General features: G+C 42.9%; 1 protein-coding gene across 1 annotated transcript in view; it reads left to right on the top strand.

The window, feature by feature from the left end:
* The window catches only part of LOC144495655 (KAT8 regulatory NSL complex subunit 1-like), a 141,104-nt gene that overhangs the window by 103,367 nt on the left and 20,985 nt on the right, over positions 1 to 16,752 (top strand). The window contains exons 3-7 of the mRNA XM_078215922.1: positions 10,966 to 11,175; positions 11,417 to 11,547; positions 11,732 to 11,936; positions 12,979 to 13,144; positions 14,173 to 14,340. Of these exons, the coding sequence (XP_078072048.1) occupies positions 10,966 to 11,175; positions 11,417 to 11,547; positions 11,732 to 11,936; positions 12,979 to 13,144; positions 14,173 to 14,340 (880 nt within the window). The remainder of the gene's footprint in view (positions 1 to 10,965; positions 11,176 to 11,416; positions 11,548 to 11,731; positions 11,937 to 12,978; positions 13,145 to 14,172; positions 14,341 to 16,752) is intronic.

Here is a 16,752-nt window from a genome sequence, read left to right as displayed (position 1 = left end):
ACGGAAGAAATGTGGCAAATTTTCAGGGAATATTTGTCTGGAGTTCTGCATAGCAACGTTCCAATGAGACAGGGAGGTTATGGTACGTTACAGGAACCGTGGTGTACAAAGGCTGTAATGAATCTAGTCAAGAAGAAAAGAAAAGATTTCAAAAGGTTCAGGGAGCTAGGTAATGTTAGAAATCTTGAAGAGTATACGGTTAATAGGAAGAATCTTAAGAAGGAAATTAGAAGAGCCAGAAGGGGTCATGAGAAGGCCTTGGCAGGCAGGATTAAGGAAAACCCCAAGGCATTCTACAAGTATGTGAAGAGCAAGAGGATAAGACGTGAAAGAATAGGACCTATCGAGTGTGACGGTGGGAAAGTTTGTGTGGAACGGGAAGAAATAGCAGAGGTACTTAATGAATACTTTACTTCAGTATTCACTATGGAAAAGGATCTTGGTGGTTGTAGTGCAGACTTGCAGCGGACAAAAAGCTTGAGCATGTAGATATTAAGAAAGAGGATGTATTGGAGCTTTTGAAAAGCATCAAGTTAGATAAGTCGCCGGGACCGGATGAGATGTACCCCAGGCTACTGTGGGAGGCGAGGGAGGAGATTGCTGTGCCTCTGGCGATGGTCTTTGCATCATCAATGGAGATGGGAGAGGTTCCGGAGGATTGCGGATGTTCCTTTATTCAAGAATGGGAGTAGAGATAGCCCTGGAAATCATAGACCAGTGAGTCTAACCTCAGTGGTTGGTAAGTTGATGGAGAAGATCCTGAGAGGCAGGATTTATGAACATTTGGAGAGGTATAATATGATTAAGAATAGTCAGCATGGTTTTGTCAAAGGCAGATCATGCCTTACGAGCCTGATTGAATTTTTTGAGGATGTGACTAAACACATTGATGAAGGAAGAGCAGTAGACGTAGTATATATGGACTTCAGCAAGGCATTTGATAAGGTGCCCCATGCAAGGCTTATTGAGAAAGTGAGGGGGCATGGGATCCAAGGGGACATTGCTTTGTGGATCCAGAACTGGCTTGCCCACAGAAGGCAAAGAGTGGTTATAGATGGGTCATATTCTGCATGGAGGTCGGTCACCAGTGGAATGCCCCAGGGATCTGTTCTGGGACCCTTACTCTTTGTGATTTTTATAAATGACCTGGATGAGGAAGTGGAGGGATGGGTTGGTAAGTTTGCTGATGATACAAAGGTTGGAGGTGTTGTGGATAGTGTGGAGGGATGTCAGAAGTTGCAGCGAGACATTGATAGGATGCAAGACTGGGCGGAGAAGTGGCAGATGGAGTTCAACCCAGATTAGTGTGAGGTGGTTCATTTTGGCAGGTCAAATAGGATGGCGGAATATAATATTAATGGTAGGACTCTTGGCAGAGTGGAAGAACAGAAGGATCCTGGGGTCCGAGTTCATAGGACGCTCAAAGCAGCTGTGCAGGTTGAGGCTGTGGTTAAGAAGGCGTATGGTGTACTGGCCTTCATCAATCGAGGAATTGAGTTTGGGCATCGTAAGATAATGTTGCAGCTATATAAGACCCTGGTCAGACCCCACTTGGAGTACTGTGCTCAGTTCTGGTCACCTCATTACAGGAAGGATGTGGAAGCCATAGAAAGGGTGCAGAGGAGATTTACAAGTGTGTTGCCTGGGTTGGGGAGCATGCCTTATGAGGATAGGTTGAGTAAGCTCGGCCTTTTCTCCTTGGAGAGACGAAGGATGAGGGGTGACCTGATAGAGGTATATAAGATGTTGAGAGGTATTGATCGAGTGGATAGTCAGAGGCTTTTTCCCAGGGCTGAAATGGTTGCCACAAGAGGACACAGGTATAAGGTGCTGGGGAGTAGGTACAGAGGAGATGTTAGGGGTAAGTTTTTCACTCGGAGGGTGGTGGGTGCGTGGAATGGGCTGCCAGCAACGGTGGTGGAGGCGGATTCGATAGGGTCTTTTAAGAGACTTTTAGATAAGTACATGGAACTTAGTAAGATAGAGGGTTATAGGTTAGTCTAGTAATCGCGAAGGTAGGGACATGTTCGGCACAACTTTGTGGGCTGAAGGGCCTGTATTGTGCTGTAGTTTTTCTATGTTTCTATGTAACACCTTCAAAACCCACAGTCGCTGCCATGCAAAAGAAAAAGAGCAGCAGATACCTGGGAACGCCAGCCACCACATGGACGTTTCCTGCCAAGGCACTCACTATCCTGTTCTTGAGTTTGACCACAGGTGGAAACTTTGTTCAATTCTTTTTGATATACAATGGAGTATATTTTGTTCAAAAACATGACATCTTGTCGCATACTTCTGTCAGTTTTAAATGCAGGGTATTCAGATTTCTTTAAATGTTAAAGGTCCCTAACAGGATTGAATAATGCAGTAAATTGTGTGCTGTGAATTAGTTGAAAGAATGAAGAATGAAAGCCTGACAAAAATGCAACGTGTTGTGACCATAGCACTTTTGTATGTTGGACTTGTTGCTCAGACAGTTGCTCAGCAAGGACCGTCTGTCCTATACCTGTATCTTGTTCTCATTCATCATTGTCAAGGAATCTGCAGCTGTGGACAAGATGGCATCAAGGACCCCTCAGCAAAACTGGATCACTGGAAATCAGGGGGAAAACTCTTGCTGGTTGGAGTTAAACCTGGTACAAAGGAAGATGGTTGTTGTAGTTGGGGGTCAGTCATCTCCATTGCAGGACATCGCTGCAAGAGTTCCTCGGGGCAGTATCATAAGCCCAACCATCTTCAGCTGCTTCATCAGTAATCTTCAGTGAACATGATGCTCAGTGAATATCCCCACTTTTGACCTTATGATGGAAGGAAGGTCATTGATGAAGGAGCTGAAGATGGCCCCAACTCTTTTGTAGCCAAGTTGCAGAGGTTGAGGGTGGTCTGTTTTTTAATATTTAGTTATTACTATCAAAAGTAGGTTTACATTAACACTCTAGTGAAGTTAATGTGAAAATCCTTCAGTGACCACACATCGACACCTGTTCGGGTACACTGAGGGAGAATTTAGAATGGCCAATGCGTGTCATTTGGACTGAGGGAAGAGACCAGAGCATCCAGATGAAAGCCTTGCAGACACGGGGAGAATGTGCAACTCCACACAGACAATGACCCTTGCTAGAAATCAAATCAGGGTCCCTGTTGTTGTGAGGTAGCAGTGCTAACCACTGTGCCGCTATAATGTCTGAATGTTATTTGCATTGCGCGCCCCAATGTGCAGTCGTCGGCATCTTGGAGGGTCACTTAGTCTTGGCTCTAAGCCTGTTGATGTTGAAAAGCTTCCTGTTGTGTCAAAACTTGTAGAGGCTGATCACAAATGTGCCCCATGACTAGTCTGAGATAGGTTGTTGATAGAGTTGGCACAATCCAACAGACTGGCTTGACACCCATCTGGACGTGAAAGGACTCGCTTTAACTTGGTTTAAAGGATAGGACTGGCAGCTAAATATTCCGGGATATAAATGTTTTAGGCAAACAGAGGAGAAGGTAAAAGAGGTTTGTGAGTTGCAATACTGGCTAGGGAACATATTACAGCTGTAGAGAGGGAGGACATCTTGGAAGAATCATGTAATGAGACACTGTGGGTAGAACTCAGAAACAGAAAGGGGGCAGTCACTATGATGATGGTGTACTACAGGCCTCCCAACAACCCACGGGAAGTTGAGGAATGGATATGTAAGCAGATTCTGGACAGATGTAGAAATAATAGGGTTGCTGTGGTGGGATACTTTAATTTTCCTCATATTGACTGGAAATCCCTTGGGTCCGGATGATGGGGAATTTGTTAAGTGTGTCCAGGAAGGCTTTTTGGAACAATGTGTGGATAGTCTAACTAGAGAGGGGGCTATACTGGACCTAGTACTGGGGAATGAGCCCGGCCAGGTCATCAAAGTTGCAGTGGGGGAACATGTGGCGAACAGTGACCACAATTCCGTAAGTTTTCAGATACTGATGGAAAAGGACGAGTGTTGTCCTAGGGTTAAGATGCTAAATTGGGGGAAGGCTAACTACAACCAGATTAGGCAGGATTTGGAGGCTGTTGTTTGGGAGAGGCAATTTGAGGGTAAATCCACATTTGGCATGTGGGAGTCTTTTAAGGAGCACTTGATCAGTGTGCCGGACAGGCATGTGCCAATGAACAGGAAGGACAGGAAAGGCAGGATTCGGGAACCATGGATGACCAGGGAAATTGAGTCTAGTCAAAAAGAAAAAGGATGCATACACTAGGTCTATGCAACTAAAAATAGATGAAGTACTTGAAGAATACAGGGAAAATAGAAAAGAGCTCAAACAGGGAGTTAAGAGGGCAAGAAGGGGTCGCGAAATGTCCGTGGCAGATAGGATTAAGGAGAATCCCAAGGCATTTTATAATATATTAGGAGCAAGAGGGTAGCTAGAGAAAGAGTTGGTCCACTTAAGGACAAAGGAGGGAAATTATGTGTAGAACCAAAGGAAGTGGGTGAGATCCTTAATGAGTACTTTGCATTGGTATTCACAAAAGAGAGGGACATGTTGATTGATGGTGTCTTGGAGAGGTGTGTAAACCCTTTAGAACAATTCATCATTACAAGGGAGGAAGTATTAGGTGAATTAAAAAACATTAAGGTAGACAAATCCCCACGGCCAGATAGCATCTATCCCAGATTACTAAGGGAGACGAGATGAAATTGCTGGGCCTCTAACAGAAATCTTTGTTTCTTCGTTGGCCACTGGTGAGGTCATGATGTGGAGATGCCGGCGTTGGACTGGGGTAAACACAGTAAGAAGTTTAACAACACCAGGTTAAAGTCCAACAGGTTTATTTGGTAGCAAAAGCTTTTGTGTGGCTTTTGCTACCAAATAAACCTGTTGGACTTTAACCTGGTGTTGTTAAACTTCTCACTGGTGAGGTACCAGAGGATTGGAGGATAGCCAATGTTGTCCTGTTATTTAAGAAGGGTAGCAAGTATAACCCAGGTAATTATAGGCCAGTGAGCTTGACGTCAGTGATGGTGAAATCGTTGGAGAAGATTCTTAGGAATAGGATCTATACACATTTGGAACTGAATGGTTTTGTTAGCGACAGACAGCATGGTTTTGTACGTGGGAGGTCATGTCTCCCTAATTTAGTTGAGTTTTTTGAGGTGACAAAAATGATTAACGTGGGAAGGACTGTGGATGTTGTATACGTGGACTTTAGTAAGGCATTCGACAAGGTCCCTCATGGCAGGCTGGTGCAAAAGATTAAATCTCACGGGATCGGGGTGAAGTGGCTAGATAGATTCAGAACTGGCTTGGCCATACTACCATCGACGCCACAAACTGCCGGCTCCAAGTGGAGAGGATCTCCAAGAAGATCGCGCATATCGACACTGTAATTTGATTTCTGTGTCTGTGCCCTGTTTGAGAACAGAGACCACTCCATCTGACGAAGGAGCATTGCTCCGAAAGCTTATGGTATTTGCTACCAAATAAACCTGTTGGACTTTAACCTGGTGTTGTGAGACTTCTTACTTGGCCATAGAAGACAGAGGGTAGCGGTGGAAGGGTGTTTTCCTGAATGGAAGTCTGTAACTAGTGGTGTTGCGCAGGGGTCAATGCTGGGATCTTTGCTGTTGTAATATATATGAATGACTTGGAAGAAAACTTAGCTGGTCTGATTTAGCAAGTTTGCGGGTCATACGAAGATTGGCGGAGTTGCGGATAATGATAAAGATTGTCAGAGAATACAGCAGGATACAGATAGACTGGAAAATTGGATGGAGAAATGGCAGATGAAATTAAATCCGGACAAATGTGAGGTGGTACATTTTGGTAGAGCCAATTCAGGTGGGAGCTATAAAATAAATGACAGAGCAATCAGGAGCATAGACACACAGAGAGATCTGGGAGTACTTCTGGGAGATCTGGACGCACACATGAATAGGATGGGAATGAATGGATACGGATTCCGTAAGTGCATATGACCATAAGACCATAAGAACCTATCTATCTCTGTTTTAAAGACACTCAATGACCTGGCCTCTACAGCCTTCTGCAGCAAAGAGTTCCACAGATTTACCACTCTCTCTAGCTGAAGAAATTCCTCCTCATCTCTGTTTTAAAGGATCACCCCTTTAGCCTGAGGTTGTGCCCTCTGGTTCTAGCTTTTCCTACAAGTGGAAACATCCTCTCCATGTCCACTCTATCCAGACCTTGCAGTATCTTGTAAGTTTCAATAAGATCCCCCTTGATCCTTCTAAACTCCAATGAGTACAAACCCAGAGCCCTGAACCGTTCCTCATATGACGAGCTCTTCATTCCAGGGATCATTCTTGTTAACCTCCTCTGGACCCTTTCCATATGGTTTTAATTTAGGCAGGCATCATGATCGGCACAGGCTTGGAGGGCCTTTGTTCTTTGTTGTACAGGTCCACAGATTCTTAAAAGTGGCAGCACAGGTGGAAAAGGTGGTGAAGAAAGCATATGGCATGCTTGCCTTCATCGGACAAAGCATACAGTATAAAAGTTGGCAAATTATGTTACCGTTGTATAAAACGTTGGTTAAGCCACATTTGGAATGCTGTGTTCAATTCTGGTCACCATACTATCAGAAGGACGTGGAGGCTTTGGAGAGAGTGCAGAAAAGGTTTACCAGGGTGTTACCTGGTATGGAGGGTATTACCTGTGAGGAGAGATTGAATAAACTGGGATTGTTCTCCCTGGAAAGACAGAGGCTGAGGGACGACCTGATAGAAGTTTATACAGTTATGAGAGGTATAGATAGGGTGAACAATTGGAAGTTTTTTCCCAAGGCAGAAATTACAATTACAAGGGGGCACGAATTCAAGATAAGGGGGGGAAAGGTTCAGTGGAGATGTGCAGGGGACATTTTTTACACAGAGGGTGGTGGGGGCCTGGAATGCACTGCCCAGTGAGGTGGTTGAGGCAGTTACATTAGGCATGTTTAAGACTTGTTTTGAAAGGCATCTGAACAAACGGAGAATGGAGGGATAAAAGCGGTTGGTTTAGATGGGTAAACGTGATCGGCACAGGCTTGGAGGCCGAAGGGCCTGTTCTTGTGCTGTGCTGTACTATTCTTTGTTCTCTCCAGCCCATTGCAAGGGGGTGGTTGCTATCTTACTATCATGCAAGATAATTAATTTGGTGGACGTCTAAGTTTCCAGAGACGTTTTTCAAACTGTTTTGTGGTGATAGCATCACAAAAAATCTTCCGATATCTTTGGGTTAGAAGATGCTAATTTGGCTTCTTTGCTCAATTTGCAGCTCCCAAATTATGTAGCAGCAGGTTGTTTCGTCATGAGTTCTGAAAATATTACTGAATACCAAGTTTCATCCTGAGTTTCGAGAAGCCAAATGGCTTAAATCTTAATTTAACCCATTTTGATGTAAACTTTTGTTCTGCAGTTGCATCATAAAATTTTTAAATAAAATCGTCACTCACTTAATGACCAAGGTTATAGAATAACTTGAACATGTGCATCATTTTATTTTAAGTGCATCACGTTTTTTGATTGGGTCTGCTACACTGATATTGGAAGGATTTTTCATTTCTTGTCCTCAAATTCCTTGGAAAGTTTTTATGATGAAGTTGCTAATTTGATTCAGGATGTTATTGATTGTTGCAAGGGATGCAAGTCCTATTTTGAGGACTGTTTCTCGATAATTCTAAGTATTAGAAGGGGAATTATCTTGACAAAGTATGAATGCACTTGTCATTGCATTCTTCATCTCTTGCTATAATTTAACTCTTCACTTTGCTGACTATTAAAGCCTGTTAAGTATTTGATATGGAATGTTTTCAACAATAAATTGACTTTTTCTCACCACACCATATTTTAAACTCTTTGGAGCAGTGGCTATGAATTTGGTCAGAGATGAGTTTTAAGGAGTGAGTTAAAGATCTATAAAGGTTTGTGAGGAAACTCGAGAACCTAGGCCCAGAGCACTGAAGGCATAGCTGCTATTGGTGAGTTCAACAGCATGGGGGATTCACTTGCTGCCAAAGTTAGAGGAATGTATATCTTTGGGTGTGTGATAGGGTTTGGAAGGTTCGAGAGATGTGGAGCTGCAGGGCCATAGAAAGGTATAAATGTGAAGGTGGAAGTTTTAAAGTTGAGGTGCTGTTGTAGTTCATTGAGCACAGGGGTGATTGGGAGATGGTGCTGGTTAGGATGTAGCAGCAGAGTTTTGATAGACCTTGTGTTTATGGAGGTTGGAATGTGGGAAGCTAGCTAGAAGATGAGAATAGTCGAGTCAAGAGATAGCGAAGGTATAGATGATTAGATTTATGTATGTATAGATTTCAATAGCAGATGCGCTGACACAGGACAGAGATAGATAAATTAGACGTGAAAGTAAATTATCTTTGTGAGAGGAAGGATATGGGTTTGCAAGTACAACTAGAATTTTCAAGTTATGTTAATTGGAGGCATAAATATTAGGTCCCTGCTCAAAAGCAGGAGGAAAAATAAACCCGCAACATGAGATCGGTCGGGCTAACATTGGTGCTGGGGAACTTGGAGACAGTAATCAAAGATGAAATTAGTTGGCATTGAAAAAAAGTCGATGTGCTACGTGACATGGTGGCACAATGGTTAGCACTGCTGCCTCTCAGTGCCAGAGACCCGGGTTCAATTCTGGCCGTGGGTGACTGTCTATGTGGAGTTTGCACATTCTCTCTGTGTCTGCATTGGTTTCCTCTGATTTCCTCTCAGTCCGAAGATGTGCAAGTTAGGTGGATTGGCCATGCTAAATTGCCCCTTTGTATCCCAAGATGTGCAGGTTAAATGGATTAGCCATGGTGAATGTGCAGTGTTACTGGGATAGAACAGGAGAGTGGGCCTGGGTAACCTGCTCTGTCAGAGAGTTGGTGCAGACTTGATGGACCGAATGGCCACCTCCTGCACTTTAGGGATTCTATGACATACTCCTCCTCTAGTAAATCTACAGCACTGGCATCTACTCAAAATTGTGTGGATGTATGCTGTCTACAGACCGCAGAACAAATCCAATTCAGTTAATTGCCACCCGACCAATCTTCTTGCAATCAACAATGAAGTGATACGTGTCATTGGTGGTGCCATTAAGCAGTATTTATTCATCTTTAATCTCCTCACTGATGCTCAGTTTCGCTTGTGCAAGGGCCATTTGGGTCCTGATCTCATTACTGTCTTGGAGAAACATGGAGAAAAGAGCTGAATTCATGAGGTGAGGCAAGAGTGACTGCCCTTGGCATCAAGGCAGTTTTTGATAGAACGTGGCATCAAGGAACTCCAGCAAAATTGAAGTCAGTGGGAATCGGGGGGGAAAACTGGCTCGAGTTATACCGAGCACAAAGGAAGATGTTTTTGGTATTTGTAGGCCAATTATCTCACAGCGGCTCCTTGGGTCAGTGTCCTATGCCCAACCATCTTCAGTTGCAACATCTTCCCTTCATAATAAGATCAGATGTGGGGATGTTCACTGATTATACAGTGTTCAGTTCCATTTGCAACTCTTCAGGTATTGAAGTACTCTGTGACCACATGTAGCAAGACCTGGATAACATTTGGGCTTTAGCTGATGAGTGGCAAGTAACATTTTTGCTGCCCAAGTGCCAGGCAGTGACTATCTGCATTAAGAGAGTATCTAACCACCTCTGCTAACTATTTAGCAGCATTACTGTTGTGGAATTTCCCACAATGAGCATCTTGGGAGGTCATTGTTGACCAGAAATTCTAATAGTCCAGTCTATAAGTACTGTGCCGATGGGAGCAGGTCATAGGCTGGTTATTCTGAGTATCTCACCACCAGGCTCCCTCAAGTCTTTTCATTATTTACAAGACACAAGTCAGGAGTGTGATTATATCTCCATTTTCCTGCATGAATGGAGTTTTCGCTACAACTTAATTCCAAAGTATTTGAGATTCTGTTCCTTTGTGCAATATTATGTGTTGTATCATTCCAGTTTTCTCCACTCGTTTCTTGAAGGTGTCATCCTTGGATGTAGTCTTTCATTTCACCCCTGCTTTACCTGCCAACACCTCACCCTCTGCACCCCCAGCGATACCAGCTCCAGTCTTCTCCTAAGCAACTGTTTTTCAAATGCACAATTGAGATCATCTGGGTTTTTGACCCTGTTCAAACATTGTAATTCAGCCCAATTCTATTTGTGATGAGGAGCAGGAATCCTTCCAGTTAGGGTCAGGCGACTCAACAGAATTCAACAGGAGTTTGGACAATCTCGTCCATGTGCCTCAGCAGCAATGCTCAGTTTACTTTGTGTTAATCTTAAAGCTAGTTTAGTGAGTGGCAGAGTATAATGTGCAGTGCTCTAGTTGGGTTGTACCTTGACTTGGTGTTCACTTTTAAAAGTCACCAAGACATAAGACACATTGAAGCGCTGGAAGTAGTGCAAAAGAGTGTTAGTGATGAATCCTGGGATTCAGAGAACTGAGCTGTGAGTTACGACTGTCAAAATTTAGCTATCCTGTCTTCACTATACCAATGGATATATCTAACCCAGTAAAAACTGTAGGAAACTTCAAACCAGTTGTGTTATTTGATAACTGGTGACAGTAGGATAAGAGCATTTCGTTTGAAACTGGTAAAGGACAAATTTAGGACTGTTGGCAACAAGTTGTTTTTCACACCATGTGCAGTCAATATTTGGACAAGGGCTTCTAGCTCCCAGTCTGGCTGCATAAATCCTGGAATCATGTCTTTAAAAATAAACAGCTGCCTGATGTAATGGCAGGAACTTTGGGATTAATGAACCAGGATAGTTTGGTCACATGCAGCCAAGGTGTTGGGTTCCTGCTGGTACCTTCTTGGGCAGAATGGGGATGAAAATTGCAGGGCCAAATTGTTGCAAATTTGTCTCGATGTTTGACAAACTGGAAAGATAATTAAGGACTCATAAGATTTAAAAGATAATTTTATTACTGTGCCACATAATTTATGGTATTTTCTTCAAGGAGACTTGATTTGACTGTGTTTACTCAGGGCCCAGTTGTCCTTGGTGAGGCTCAGTTGCCAGAAGATTTGATGAAGAACCAGTGCCGGTTGGTGACGACGACCTCAGCAGTCAGCTCGCAGGGTTCTGAGGCATGCTCCAACACCATGTCTGCTGAAGTGAAGGTCCCTAATGCCAATAACAAATGTGAGCTCTCACCCTGCAGTCCATCGCTCCTCCTGCGGAACATTGACAAACAGGTGAGTGTGAGATCAGTAGTTTGAAGTGTTGCTAGTATAAAATGTTTCTGAAATTTTAAGAAGCAGCATTTGGTGCAGCTCTTCGAAGCTAGAAAGTGCTGTTTAAACAAAACCATTAATGTCTATCCTTTTTCACAAGAAAAAGTGACATTGAGAATAAAAATAATTTCTCATTTCTTTGATTTGCAAGTGGGTTATTTACACCAGGCAGCTAAAACAACTTTTTTCATTTCACTGTCAGAGTTCTCGCCTTACACAGTCTCTGGGAAACCTCATCTGTCCCTCCAGCCCTTCCTGTAGTTCCCCCTCAAGTTCTTCACTGCTGTCTAAAGTCTGCACACCACCAAGGCAATTGAATGGACTGTTGAACAGGTGAGTTACTTTACACTGCATTACTCCTTGTGTCTGAAATAAGGGTATAGAACAGTTTTTGCATTACTGTTTACACTCTGTACTTGGGATTTGCTATCGATTCAACTGTATAAATAAAAGTTAAACAAGAGATTTGAAATAATCTCATCATTTTCCTCACTGGCTTTTATCTTCGCATTTAAAGTTTGCATTCTAGTCCTTTGGACAACAGTTCGCTGGACAGCTCAGATACAGAGGAAATCCTGTGGAAAAGACCTCGACTAGATGGTCTTACCATCCCTTCATCACCACCAGACAACAGTTGTATTGCTGCCAGAGTTCGTCCTGTCCGGAGGTACAGGAAAAGGAGGCTAGTCAGATCTAACCTGGCGTGTTACCTTGGTAGAAAGGTATGTGATTCGTTCTGATTGTTATCAAACATTTCTGGGACTGCTGCACATTTCTCCCACTTCTTCAATAGATGGGTCCACTATTTGATACTGTAGTGAGATGTGTTGTCCAAAATATCTCCGGTTCAGCCCCTGGTCTGTGCTGAGATCGTTGTTGGTGGTATTGGATTGCAATAGATGTCAGTATCCCCAGGCCACAGAATGGAAAAAGCAGCTGAGGTTTTCGTTCCTGATTGTGTTCTAGTGACTTATTTCTGAAAATTGTATGCATGTGCAATTCTTTACCTCACCATGATTGAATAGCCTCTGGGCAATCACTATATAAATCCCTAATTGAAGAATGGTCAATAGAATGACGTGCCAGCGATATACTGGTATTCATGGAATTTTTCCCAATCTTGAATCTGCTCCTTCCAAAGGGAAAGTGGACATTTGAGTGGAATATGCTTGGAAAGTTAATTGGCTGTGAAAAATTACCTACCCATTCTTGAGAGCCAACCTAGACTGTCGAAGAACACAGCATCAAGAAACCAAACTAATGCTGGTATTCTCCCCAATCTGGTGGTTGAGAGGGGGATGTGGATGTTGCTGCTAGGCCAGAATTTATTGACCATCCCTAATAGCCCTTGAGAAGGTGGTGGTGAGCTGCCGCCTTGAACTGCTGCAATTCCTGAGGTGTAGATTTCCCGCACAGTATGTATAGACCAGGAAGCTCCCAGATTTGTTTGTGCATTAATACTGACTTTGACGATCTCAGTCAAGATAGCAGTCGCACAGATACTATGTATCAGGGAGAAGAAGATAGCAGAGTTTCAGTGGCCATCAGTTGTCCACCAATCCCTACAGGGATATCTGTTTGAGTGCAAATTGGGTGAGGTAGTATTCGATTTGGCACTTTCAGCACTTTCAGTAGGGAAGATATTGTGATAGCATTTCAAAGTTAATTCTAGTTGATAATGATTAAATTGTTACTCGTATGTGATGCAGTAACCCCGTATACAACCATACAGCATCCCTTATACCGTCTGATCACTTTTCCCAGGCTCAGCGTCCCCTCAGCGTCAAATGTAGCTGTGACTGGCCCAACATGTGCATTTTGTGTGGCTCCAAAACCCTGATGCAGACTATGGATCAGCCCAGCATGTCTCCACATGAGCGTGTGGCTATAATGGAGCCCTGCTACCACCCCATATTGTCGCTTCCTCAAGGTAAGTGTGTTTGTGTCACTGTTATATTCAAAACTAATTGTTGTTACGTGATTTTCTTTGGATGTTGTATGTTGTTGGCAATAAATTAAGCACATACAGTCCGTCTATTTTCTCCCCCTTTTGCCCATGTCCCCCCAGCCATCACATTATTTCAAGGGGAGAGTTGTTTTATTTTGGATGAGCTGACCAGAATGAGCAAATAGCTTCCCTAGTCAAATCTCCCAATGCTGTCATCATATTGGTGTGAACTTGAAGAATGACTGTTTGGAGAGATCTCTCTATCAGCGAGGTAACCCCTGCACTCGTGAGATAGACTGCAGGAGAAAACTTCATTGCCTTGTATAGACCAGTCCGTGTGAGGATCAAATGTTCCCTTCACTTGAGGATTTTTGCCAACCATTCGGGTTTTAATAGTCTGTTGTCAAATACCCAGATTAAATTTATTCTTTCATGGCATGTGGTTGGTGCTGGCAAGGCTTGCATTTATTGACCATCCCTAATTGACCTTGAACTGAGTAGCGTGCTCGGCCATTTCAGAGGGCAGTTAAGAGTCAACCACATTACTGTGGATCTGTAGTCACATGTAGGCCAGACCAGCTAAGGACGGCATATTTCCTTCCCTAAAGGACATTAGCAGTGAACCAGGTGGGTTTTTATGACAATGACAATTTTATGGTCACCATTATTAAGAAAAGCTTTATAATTCCAGATTTGTTAATTGAATTTAAATTCCACCAACTGCTTTTGTAGGATTTGAACCTGTCCCCAGAGCATTTGTCTGGGCCTCTGGATTACTCGGGCAGTGATGTTTCCACTGTGCCACATCTCCCCTCAACTGAATTAAGTTCAATTTCCCAACCTGCAATGATGGTGCGTGGACTTGGAGCCGCTGAGCTGCTCAGCTACTACCATAACTGTTTATACTCTGTTGATGTGTTGAGTGCAATGAAAAATATTCCTAGTTTCCAACTGTGTACACAAGGGGTGAGGTGTAAGCTTGTTGAGATTGACTGTTGTTTTGTTTTCAGACACACCACTTCATGTGCACTTTGAAGCTTTACTCAAGCAGGAAGAACATCAGAAAACACCTCAGAAATCAAAGTCTTTAAAGTTGTTTTCCCAAGTGAGGCAGAGACCCCAGGACACTGCAAAGAAAGTCTGTCAAAAACTTGCCTCATCTCTCCTCACGTCAGCCAGTAAGTTATCAGCTCAATTTTTTTTAAACGAGTATATAGCTGAAGGACCACATTGCAGTAAGTAGTGAGCTTGTACTTGCAATCAATTACTATGAAAGGCCATTCATTCACTGTTGCACAATTTGCACAAAGCAAGGTCCAGCAAAAAGCAAAGAAGTGACCAGATCATCTCGTTTTGGTGGTGTTGGTTGAGGAACAAACTATAACTTAGACACTGGGAGAACATCATTCTCTTCAAATAGAGTACATATTTTGGGACCTTAATTTAACATCTGTTCTGAAAACCTGAACCTCAGAGTACATGACTGCCTCGGTATTGTAGTGAAGTGTCAGCTTGGGTTACATGTTCCAGTCCATAGTGGACTTGAACTCAGAACTTTACTCTGAGGTGACAGTGCAACCTGGCATAAGTAAATGAGAAAAAAGTGATTTAAATTATGCCAAATTTTGTTTGAAAATTCTGTAGAAGGAAAGGAACATTGAAGGAGTTGAATCATTGCATAGTTATCATAGAACATAGAACATAGAAAAGCTACAGCACAAACAGGCCCTTCGGCCCACAAGTTGCGCCGAACATGTCCCTACCTACTAGGCTTACTTATAACCCTCTATCTTACTAACTTCCATGAATTTATCCAAAAGTCCATTAAAAGACTCAATCGAATCAGCTTCCACCACCACTACCGGCAGCCGATTCCACGCACCCACCACCCTCTGAGTGAAAAACTTACCCCTAACATCTCCTCTGTACCTACTCCCCAGCACCCTAAACTTGTGGCAACCATTTCAGCCCTGGATAAAAGCCTCTGAGAATTCACTCTATGTCCTGACAGAGGACATGATCAGAGTTTTTGATCCGTATCCTTGAAATCAAAGGTTGAGAGGATTTGTATCCCATTCTGTTTGAATGCTGGTAAAACATGCTGTGTTTTCAGCAAGGAGGAGATTTAGAGACTAGAACAAATAACAATACAGCACAGGAACAGGCCCTTCGGCCCTCCAAGCCCGTACTAGTACTTGGATTTTTTAAAAAAATTGTGTAATGAAATTCACCTGAGGAAGGAGCAGGGCTCCGAAAGCTTGTGATTCCAAATAAACCTGTTGGACTTTAACCTGGTGTGAGAGGCTTCTCACTATGGCCACCCCAGTCCTACGCCGGCAATTTCACATCAATGATATTCAAGGTAAAGGACCTCACTGATGGCAATGAAACATTTTACATCCAGTCTGGATTGAGCTGTCTTCAGAGTGGTGTGCCATTTAGTTAAGTAACTCAACAATGACCATCAAACACCTAGAGCAAATGAGCACAGGTTAAATATAGAGTGAAGCACCTTCTACACTGCCCCAAGAAACAGACCACAGCATGAGTTAGGTAAAGAGTAAAATTTTCTCTCCTCCATCCTAAATCTGAAAGAAAATCCTGGTAGCACTCAGCAGGTCAGTCAGCATCTGGTTCATGTTCTAGCTATATAGCCCAATATCAGAACTCAAAGATGAGTAATATTTCAATAGTTAGAGTAAAAAGGAAGGGAGTCGATAACTTTCATTTGGATGACCTTTAACCTACTTAGACAAAAATTGGACTCTTTGACCTAATCTTGTTTCCTTGCCAATATAGCATTACATTCTCCCTTTTCCTCTGATCCCTGCTTCCATGAACCACTTGTAAAACACTAATACTTTGTGTCAAAATAAATCTTTGAATTTTCTATGTTGTTCTGGTAATGATATAAATTCTGCCCTCTTTGCAGATCACTGATCCAGTAGAAATTTACCCTCTCAAGACTATTCACATTCTTGAAATCCCGCATTAATAACACTTGCTTTGTCTTGTGAAAAAAATAGCATTTGTTCAGGTCCAGTAGAGCTCAGCTTAGGTTGCACATTGCTGTCAATGTGCTCATGAGAGTGCACATTGTTCCACCAACAAGTCAGAAATGGAACAGAATAATGATTTCTCCTGCTGCACACATTTTCCTTGCTCCTAACAACAGAAGGACCACACTCTGTTGCAGCAACACCTAACATTCTTGCCACTCCTTTCCAAACTTCAAGACTGACCATTTCATGCTAAATTTGTGGTTTGAATTGTGTCTTAGACCTGATCCATTCAGAAGTCTGTGAGACCAATGTTCTTATCTGCTGCACCTAAGGCCCCTTGGGAATTAAGTTGCAAATGTGTGGATTCTGCATCGTTAAATAAGCTTTTTGCCTAACTTGTTCTGAGACATTTGAATCACCAGCTGTGCTTTGCCAGGGTTTCGAGTTATATGGTTCATTTTGTGCAAAAGTTACTTGCTGGACCATAACTTTATATGTACACATTTCCTTGACCATTGGCAGCCATGTCTAAAGCCTTCTTGGGCCTTAGTTCTGAAATTTCCTCCTTCAACCTTTCCATCCCCCCTC

This window comes from Mustelus asterias, chromosome 7 (assembly GCF_964213995.1).
Source record: "Mustelus asterias chromosome 7, sMusAst1.hap1.1, whole genome shotgun sequence".
NCBI lineage: Eukaryota > Metazoa > Chordata > Chondrichthyes > Carcharhiniformes > Triakidae > Mustelus > Mustelus asterias.
The sequence above is the reverse complement of the archived record's forward strand: the minus strand, read 5'-3'. Positions and strand labels throughout refer to the sequence as shown.